General features: G+C 46.9%; 1 protein-coding gene across 1 annotated transcript in view; it reads left to right on the top strand.

The window, feature by feature from the left end:
* LOC123142595 (cytochrome c oxidase subunit 1-like) overlaps positions 1–5,627 on the top strand; it is a gene marked incomplete at its 5' end in the record, with an annotated part of 17,883 nt that extends 12,256 nt beyond the window's left edge. Inside the window, 2 exons of the mRNA XM_044561442.1 lie at positions 4,987–4,992; positions 5,596–5,627. Of these exons, the coding sequence (XP_044417377.1) occupies positions 4,987–4,992; positions 5,596–5,627 (38 nt within the window). The remainder of the gene's footprint in view (positions 1–4,986; positions 4,993–5,595) is intronic.
* Between the last annotated feature and the right edge of the window lie 4,597 nt (positions 5,628–10,224).

Below are 10,224 nucleotides of genomic sequence, written 5' to 3'. Positions count from 1 at the left end.
GGTGGCGGCTGACGCGGGCTAGGGTTTGGGGTGGCTGGCGGCTTGGTGGGCTGGGGCCTCAGGGTGGCCGGCTTATAAAGCCTGCCCCGGCTAGAGTCCGGGTCGGTTACGGCCCGTTAGGTCGGTGCAACCTTTTTTTTTAACCTGACGTGGAAAAACAAATAAAAGAAATACTAAACGGAGTCCAAAAATCCTGAAATAAATTTTCACGGTCCTCTAATAATATTGCGGAGAAAGTGAACATTTATTTGGGCCTCTGATGCAATATTGAAAAACGCATATTTTCCTAATTCAAATAAAATAGCAATAAAAGTCCAAAATATTATTTATTTTATTTTAATATTTTCCTCCAATATTCCCTTTATTTTGGAGAAGTCATATTATCTCCTCTCTTATATCTTAATATGAAATATTTGAGAGAAAATAAATAACCAAAGTGATCCTTGTTTCGATATTTGATAAAATTCAAATATGAAAAACGTGAAATTCCCAACTCTCTCCGTGGGTCCTTGAGTTGCTTAGAATTTTTAGGATCGCAAAGCAAAAATGCAGTAAAAATATGATATGCATGAATGACCTATGTATAACATTCCAAATTGAAAATTTGGGATGTTACAAACCTACCCCCCCTTAAGATGAATCTCGTCCTCGAGATTCGGGTTGGCTAGAAAATAGGTGTGGGTGGTCTTTGCGTAGATCATCCTCTCGTTCCCAGGGGGCTTCATCCTCGGTATGGTGGCTCCACTGAACTTTGCAAAACTTGATAACCTTGCTGCGAGTAACTCGGCTGGCAAACTCGAGAATCCTCACAGGTTTCTCCTCATATGTCAAATCACTATCTAACTAAATTGCTTCCAGGGGCATTGTGTCTCTCAGAGGAATATTGGCCATCTCTGCATGGCACTTCTTTAACTGGGAAACGTGAAACAAATCATGAACTCCTGACAATCCTTCGGGTAACACCAACTTGTAGGCAACCTCTCCCATGCGTTCCAAAACTCGGTATGGTCCTACAAATCTCGGGGATAACTTTCCCTTAACTCGAAAACGTTTAACTCCTCGCAGTGGTGACACATGGAGATATGCTCTGTCTCCAATTTCGTAGACTACATCCTTGCGTTTTGAGTCTGCATAGCTCTTCTATCTGCACTGAGCTACCTTCAGTCTATCTCGAATCAGCTTAACCTTCTCTTCCTACTCTTTAATCAAATCCGGTCCAAACAACTGACGGTCTCCAACTTCATCCCGCATCAACGGTGTTCAGCATCTTCTTCCATACAAGGCTTCGAACGGTGCCGTCTTCAAACTGGTCTGGTAGCTATTGTTGTACGAGAATTCCACGTAGGGCAAGTTGTCATCCCAACTAGATCCATAATCTAGCACACAAGCTCTCAACATGTCCTCCAGAATCTGATTGACTCTCAGTCCATCTGTCTGCGGGTGAAAAGCTGTATTGAACTCTATCCTGGTACCCAAAGTCTGGTGTAGCTGGTGCCAAAACTTTGAAGTAAACTGTGTTCCTCTATTTGATATGATGGTCCTCGGAACTCTGTGTAGACATACGATCCTGGTCATATATATCTTGGCGAACTTCACACTTGTATAGGTGGTCTTCACTGGGATAAAGTGAGCTACTTTGGTCAAGCGATCAACTACTACCCAGATAGAATCATATCCCGATCGGGTCCTGGGTAATCCGATGATGAAATCCATGCCAAGCTTGTCCCACTTCCATTCGGGTATCGGCATAGGCTGCAGTAATCCTGCTGGCTTCTGATGTTCAGCCTTCACTCTCTGACATACATCACATATGGCTACATATTCGGCAATGTCTTTCTTCATACCAGTCCACCAGAAAACGCTCCTTCAAATCCAAATACATCTTGGTGTTTCCGGGGTGTATCGAGTATGGCGAGTCATGAGCTTCCTGAAGTATCAACTTCCCGATCTCTGCATTATTGGGCACATATACACGGTCCTCAAACCACAAGGTGTCGTGCTCATCCTCTCGAAAACCATTGGCTTTTCCTTCACTCATCTTCTCCTTTATCTCGGCAATTTCTTTGTTATCCTTCTGAGCTTCTCGAATCTTTCCCAATAACATTGATTGAACCTCCAATGCTGCAACAAAACCTCTAGGGACGATCTCCAAACGAAGCTCCCTGAGATCTTCTGCTAACTCCTTTGGCAATCCTCCGCTTACGAGGGTATTGACATAACTCTTCCGGCTCAAAGCATCTGCTACGACATTGGCCTTTCCTTGATGATAGTGCAACTTCATATCGTAATCCTTTATGAGCTCCAACCATCTCCTCTGCCTGAGGTTCAGCTCCATCTGAGTAAAAATGTACTTCAAACTCTTGTGATCCGTGTACACATCACAATGGTTTCCAATAAGATAATGTCTCCAGGTCTTGAGCGTATGCACTACAGCGAGTTCGGGGTGAAACGAGGCTTCTACTGAGCTCCAGAATTGTACTTTCCTTGTCCATACTTCCTCTTGTGGCTCTCAATCTGCCGTTGCTTCCCTTCAATCATAAGAGCCTTGTCTACCAACTCCTGGTAGTTGTTAAATGTTGCCACCATCAACTGCATGCTCATCTCATCATTCAGCCCTTCCATAAACCTCTCCTGCTTCGCGGCATCTATGGCCACATCATCAGGGGCATAACGAGATAGCTTACTAAACTCATCTACGTACTGAGCTACAGTATGATTTCCCTGATGCGAGTTGCGAAACTCACGGTTCTTCATGCTCATAGCTCCAGTTGAGACATGGGCTATGCGAAATGCTTGCTGAAACTGATCCCAAGTGATATTGGCTATAGGGAAAGTGGCTGTGTAATTCTCCCACCATGAGGCTGCTGGTCCATCCAACTGATGTGCGGCAAAACGCACCTTCTCTGCATCTATGCAACCTACGGTGGTCAACTCCCTTCCAATCCTGCGTAGCCAGTCATCTGCAACTATTGGCTCGGTGCTACGGGAAAACACCGGCGGCTGCAACCTTAGAAAACGGGCTAAGTTGTCAACCGGAGGCGGGTTGTTGTTGTTGTTGTTGTTGCCTTAGTTCTGGACTAATATCTGCATCAAGGCATTCTGCTGCTGGATCAACTAGGTGATCTCAGGTGGGAAGACAAATCCGGTGTCACGTCTCGGAGGCATCCTATGGGTTTAGAGGGGAGAGATTAGAATAGAAATGAGGTCTAGTGAGAAAGCACTACCCATATGCACATGAGACAAACACAATCATATCATATCACTCAATAAATCAAGCAAGGGCATACATTCGGTCTAGAACTATCGTTACAGAAGTGCTCGGACTACTACTATATACATGGGGAAAGACTACTAATCATATGGTGGTCATCTAGAAATTTTGATCGGTGGAAGACTCCATCCACAGGAATAACGTTCAACCAAGTTTACCACTTAAGTTTGTTCACCGGGGACAATACCACGAGGATTTGACATAGATATGGATACACTAGTCACGATCCTTGACCATGGATACGATGACTCGGAAGGATTTGACTCTGCAGAGTTTGTACTTTAACCACAGCCAACGGATTTCAGTAGTCATGGGGACTAGTTCCGTTTATGGTGTTTTGGAAGAAACACATCTAACCAGTACACACCCATTCAACATTCCGAAGCCAGGAATCACCCTCGGCAACGTTCAAGAAAAACCTTGAGACGGGGAGGCTACAACCTCGCGTAACATGGGATCAAATTTATATACGCGCGCTCTAAGGGGTGCCCCCCTCTCGGTCCCAACCGGAAACACCCATGCCCCCTGACCGGATGACTGGCTTTAATCCAGGGCCATGGAACCCTCATCCCGGCCCCTCTATTTGGTGTGTACACGGAAAGAGGTTACCAACTTACTAAATCGTATTCTTGGCAGAAAACATGTGGCGGCAAGGAAAGGGGAAGAACGATAACGTGACTCAGTCCACGTTAACGTCGGAGTTTATCGGACATCGTAAGGCTGGCATGCTACAACAATACTACCTCACTGCCTTTCATGTCACCACATGACTAGGCCATCTCTCATCAGAGATCATAGTAACTTCGGAACACACGGGTAGTTGCCTTACATGCAACGAAATACTCACCGATGCTCATATGCCATGCACAACCATTCAAGCAAACATGCAAAACACCCGTCATATCAAAGGTTCAAACATGCTTGCCTGGTTCGGAGAAGTCGGAGTCTAGCTCGGCGAGGTTCGCGGCTCCGTCACCTCTTCCGGAACCTACGGTATAGCGAAAACGTATACTAACGTGAAAATCATCGCGTGCAGAAAAGTTGTTCCAAATTTTTTCCAAATAAATACTATAAAAAACTAAACAAAAATATAAGACTGTCAGAAAAAGAATCACTCAAAAATCACCTTTTATTAAAAAGTTATAAGGGTTTTAGTCCATGGACTAATCTGTGATGAAACAGAAAAGATCCAGGGACTTAACTGAGAAAATAGAAAAACGGTTCGGAGGGAAACGCGCCAGCCCAAAGAGAAAACGTATTTGCCCGAAGGCGCCAACAGAAAACGTTTCGAGGGAGAGAAAGAAGAGAGGCTGACGTGGGGGTCCCACATGTCAGGTTTAAAATCTCGCCGGCGCCCGAAGACTGCGGTGGTCGCCGGCGTCGAACCACGGCGAGGCAGGGAGGTCGGAGTATACCAAGAGGTTCAGTGCGTCCTTCCGCGTCGGTGGGTGGTGGACTCGACCAACGGAGAGCATCACGTCGACGGCGACACTTTCTCCGGCGGACGGCGGCTCGGACGATGGTGGAGAACGCCGGTGGGTGCTGCAAACTCCGAATTGAAGCGCGGGTCAGGAGAGTGGATGCATAGGGAAGCTACTGGCAAGAGTTGAAGGGTGAAGGTGCACGCACGGGAGCGAATCGAGCTGGATCCCATGGCGGGTCGCGGCGGCCGGAGTTGGGGAAGAAGGCTCTCCCGTGGCTCTTCCAGTGGCTAGGCGTGGTGTTGGAGGTGTGCAGAGGTGGTGTGGGTTCGGGTTGGAGCTCGGGGCCTCTATTTATAGGCGGTTCGAGGGGTGGCCGTGAACGGGGTCGCTCCGGCGAGCAATTACGGCGAGGCAATGGCTTGGCAGGGAGCTTAAGTGGCCAGGCAGCATCAGGGAGGTGTACTGGTGCCGTTCCCCCGCTAATCTTGGTCGGGCTTGGCGTAATGGCGCCGGTCCTCGACGGGGTGGCCGTACGGGCACGGCGGCGGCAGAGAGCGTGCTCCGAGCTTGGCAGTTCACGACGAGGGTGGCAGCGCGCACTGGGGAGTGGGTGGCCACGCGGCGGCCTCCGGTGGCTTGGGCGGCGCTGGGTGGCGCCGTCCACGCTGCGCCTCTCTCTGGCGGCCGAAAAGGCGCCGCTGCCGTCGGTCACGGGGCGGCGCACCTCCTCCTGCTCATCGCCGACGCCCGCAACCTTCCAAGCGCTCGTGCGGCGCCAGGGACAAGGGGGAGGGGCGGGGAGCACGGCGACACTGGGGTACTGGCGAGATTGAGAACGAACATTGAAGAAAACGACAGTGGTTTCAGACACTGTTAACTGAACTTGACTGAACATTATAGAAACAGTGCTAGTCAGGTGCTTGACGAAATGATTTGGCATGAAGAAAATTTTTCCTGGAGCTGGGATTTGGTGAGGTGACCTCTCAATGCACCTAGAGGCTGCCTGATTTTTCTCAGAATTTTAGGAGAGGAATTCAAATGAATTTCATCAAATTTGGCAAATCTGGTCCAAACTTGCAGCAAGAATAATTTGAAAAATTTGAACTAGAGACCAGTGGATCTTCATGGATCCTGGTTGAGGGCTCAAAGGACTAGATAGGGAAATTGGTTTGGAGGCAAAAATCAAAGCAGAAAGGGTAGCTCCTTTGTAAACCTCCAAGGATCAAGATAGTAGGCAGAAATTGTTTTTGATAAGAAATAATTGGAAATAAATATATGGAGATGTTCAACTTGCTGGTTTGAAGTACATCATGATCCAAAGATGAGGAAAGGCTTATGAGAGGGGATTTACACTTAGGTCATGGCAAGAGAGATTTTTGAAAAGGGGAGAAGATTACTTAAAAATGCCATAGGGCTATTTAAAAGATTTTTTTCAAAAGGAATTTTCCCAAGTGAAAAGCATTTGATCTTGAGTCCAAATAAAAAGGAAAAACCTGCAAGACCAAAATCAAGTCTTGGGTGAATCCAAATAAAACACTTGCCATAAAAGAAAGTTTTTGAGAGGGTGGGTTCTTTAGAAGTAAATTTAAATACCCTCCTAAAAAAAGTTTGAAAAATCCAAATTAAAATTTTTGGGTGTCACAACACCTACCCCCTTAGGAAAAATCTCGTCCTCGAGATTTCAGCTGATCCTCAAATAGATATGGGTACTCTGCCTGAAGAAAATCTTCTCTTTCCCATGTAGCTTCATCCTCAGTGTGGTTGCTCCACTGGACCTTGAAAATTCTTATCGTTTTCTGCCGGGTCCTCCTTTCAGACTCTTCCAATATCTTTATTGGCCGCTCTCTGTAGATGAGGTCTGGTTGCACATCGATGCTCTCATGAGGCACATGCTTCTCCGGGTTACTTAGACACTTCCTCAATTGTGAGACGTGGAATACGTCATGGACGTCTGACAGCTCCTTGGGTAGGTCTAGTTTGTAGGCCACTGTGCCTCTTCGTGCAACTATACAGAATGGTCCAATAAATCTCGGGGCTAGCTTCCCTTTAATTTTGAACTGTTGCAGGCCCCTCATAGGAGACACTCGTAGGTATACGAAATCTCCGGGTTCAAAGTTGACCTCACGATGCTTTTGATTGTAATAGCTCTTTTGTCGGCTTTGAGCTGTCTTGAGTCTGTCCCTGATCTGTTTAACTTTCTCCTCAGCCTCCTTGAGCATGTCTGGGCCGAAGATACGACTGTCACCTGTCTCTGACCAATTTAGTGGGGTACGACACCTCCGTCCGTACAATGCTTCGAAGGGTGCCATTTGTAAGCTCGCTTGGTAACTGTTGTTGTAAGCAAACTCGGCATACGACAAACTTTCTTCCCAACTGGATCCATAGGTGAGCACACAGGCTCTCAGCATGTCCTCTAGGATTTGGTTTACGCGTTCCGTCTGTCCATCAGTCTGAGGGTGGTACGCTGTACTGAAAGCTAGTCGCGTGCCCAGAGCTTGTTGTAAGTGATCCTAGAATTTAGAGACAAATTGAGTGCCTCGGTCGGATATTATAGTCTTTGGGACTCCATGCAGACAGACTATACGAGAGAGATAAAGCCTGGCTAGCCTTTGTGTGGAGTAGGTTGTCTTTACGGGAATGAAATGGGCTACCTTGGTTAGCCTATCTGTTATGACCCATATGGCATCATTTCCGCGTTGAGATCGAGGTAGTCCAATGATGAAGTCCATCCCAATCTCATCCCACTTCCACTCAGGTATCCTGTTTGGTTGCAGCAGCCCTGCTGGCTTTTGATGCTCGGCTTTTATGCGTTGACATGAATCGCAACAAGCAATAAATGCGGCTATATCCCTTTTCATACCGTGCCACCAAAATCTTTCCTGAATGTCTTTGTACATTTTGGTTCCTCCAGGATGGATCGAGTATGGAGCGGTGTGGCTTTCGGTTAGGATTTGTTGCTTGAGTTCCTCAATGTTAGGTACGCAAAGTCTGTCCCCGTACCATAATATTCCTTCATTGTCTGTGACGAACTCTGAAGCTTTGCCAAGACTCATTTTTCTCTTTATTCCTTCGATGCTGGGGTGCCCTTGCTGAGCCTTCTTAATTTGTCCCACTAGGGTGGGATGTATCTCCAGATTCGATACGGTGCCCTCAGAGACCAATACCATGTTGAGTCTAACGAACTCCTGCTGAAACTCAGGCCTCAAGTTTTGTGGGCTGTCGTTGCCCGGGCTGGGGTTCCGACTAAGGGCATCTGCCACTACATTTGCTTTCCCTGGATGGTAGTGAATGCCGACATCATAGTCCTTGACCAATTCCAACCAGCGTCGTTGGTGTAAATTTAGCTCTGGCTGTGTGAACATATATTTAAGGCTCTTATGGTCCGTATATATTTCACAATGATTTCCCAACAGAAAGTGCCTCCACTCCTTGAGTGCATGGATGACCGCTGCTAGCTCCAAGTCATGAGTTGGATAATTTTCCTCATGCTTCCTTAGTTGCCTGGAAGCATACGCGACAACTTTGCCATCCTGCATCAGCACACATCCGAGGCCCTTCCGGGATGCGTCACAATACACTTCAAAACTCTTGTGTATGTCTGGTACAGTTAAGACCGGTGCGGTTGTTAGTTTCTTCTTGAGTTCTTGGAAGCTTTTCTCGCATGCTTCCATCCATACAAATTTCTTGTCTTTCTTGAGCAACTGTGTCATTGGTTTTGCCACAGTGGAGAATCCTTCAATAAACCTTCTTTAATATCCGGCCATTCCAAGGAAACTCCGCACATCTGTCACGTTGGCTGGTGGCTTCCAGTCCAGTATGGCTTTGACCTTTTCTGGATCTACGGCCACGCCTTCTTGGGTTAATATATGGCCTAGGAAACCAACTTGCCTTAGCCCAAATTCACACTTGCTAAATTTGGCGTACAACTGATGTTTCCTTAATTCTCCCAAAACAATTCTGAGATGCTCAGCATGCTCTTCTGGTGTCCTTGAATATACCAGAATATCGTCAATGAACACCACAACAAATTTGTCCATAAATTTCATAAACACCTTGTTCATGAGGTGGACGAAATATGCGGGGGCGTTCGTCAATCCAAATGGCATCACTGTGAACTCATATAATCCATATCTCGAAGTGAATGCTGTCTTAGGGATATCTTCTGTCCGTACTTTCAATTGATGGTATCCCGATCTCAAATCAATTTTGAGAACACCTTGGCTTGGGCGAGCTGGTCAAACAAATCATTTATCCGTGGCATCGGATATTTGTTTTTGATGGTGACCATATTGAGAGCTCGATAGTCTATACACAATCTCAGTGTCCCATCCTTTTTCTTGGCGAACAACACTGGTGAACCCCATGGTGAGGAGCTGGCTCGAATAAATCCTTTGTCCAATAACTCCTTTATCTGCTTCTTCAACTCTACCAATTCTGAGGGTGCCATCCTATAAGGTTTCTTATAGATGGGAGCAGTGCCAGGTGCTAGTTCGATGCTGAATTCTATCTCTCTGTCTGGTGGCATGCCTGGTAGTTCTTCAGGAAATACGTCAGGAAACTCGCACACCACTGGAACTTTTCTCAGTTCTGAAATGTCCACTTTGTTCAGCTTTGGTCGCCATGACCGTGGTCTTTCTTGAGTTGTAACCTTTATTGTCTTGCCGTGATGATGAGTGAGAATCACGGTCCGATTGAAACAGTCAATAAATCCCTTGTTGGTGGTCAACCAGTCCATCCATAGGATGACATCCAGTCCTTTATTTTCCAACACGATAAGATTAGCTTGAAACTGTAGTCCTTCGAACTCAATGATCACTCCTTGGCAGTAACTCTGAGCGATCTGCTTATTTCCGGGGGACTTGATGATCATAGATTTTTCCAAGGGAAGTATCAGAAAACCATGTTGTAAAACAAAACTCTTCGAAACGAACGAATGGGAAGCTCCAGAATCAAACAAAACCATGGCAGGTACTGTCTTGACAGGGAACGTACCGAGCACGATGTCTGGGGCATTCTGGGCTTCTTCCCTGGTCACATGGTTCAGGTGACCCTTCCTGTGATTGTTGCTGGGATTGAAATTGTTGCGCTTGGGGGCTGGATTATTCCCACCATTGTTCGGCTTGGGGGCCGAGTTCCTTGGCTTTGGGCACTGTTTGGCATAGTGCCCCTCTTCACCACAAGCGTAGCAAGTGACCCCTGGACGGTACGTGAAGTCCTTGTCCCTTGAATGAAACTGCCTGGTTGGCCTTAGATCAGTAGTCGTGGATTTCCTTGCTTCAGTCCTCGGGACCTCAGTCCTGCTTCGGTTGTTGCGAGCAAGAGTCGTCTTGTCCCTCTTTCGCTTACGGATATCCTACAGACTACGGCGCTCATTCTCCAAGGTAATGGCCTTGTCAACCAGAGTTTTAAAATCCGGGAAAGTGTACACGACCAGTTGGCATCTTAGTGCCGGTGCCAGGCCGTCCAAGAATTTTTCCATCCTCTTGTTCTCCGTCATGTGCTCGTCGTAGGCATAATGAGATAGCTGGG

This window comes from Triticum aestivum, chromosome 6D, assembly GCF_018294505.1.
Source record: "Triticum aestivum cultivar Chinese Spring chromosome 6D, IWGSC CS RefSeq v2.1, whole genome shotgun sequence".
Classification (NCBI taxonomy): Eukaryota; Viridiplantae; Streptophyta; class Magnoliopsida; order Poales; family Poaceae; genus Triticum; species Triticum aestivum.
Note: the sequence above shows the minus strand (reverse complement) of the source record. Positions and strands in the feature narration are given on the sequence as shown.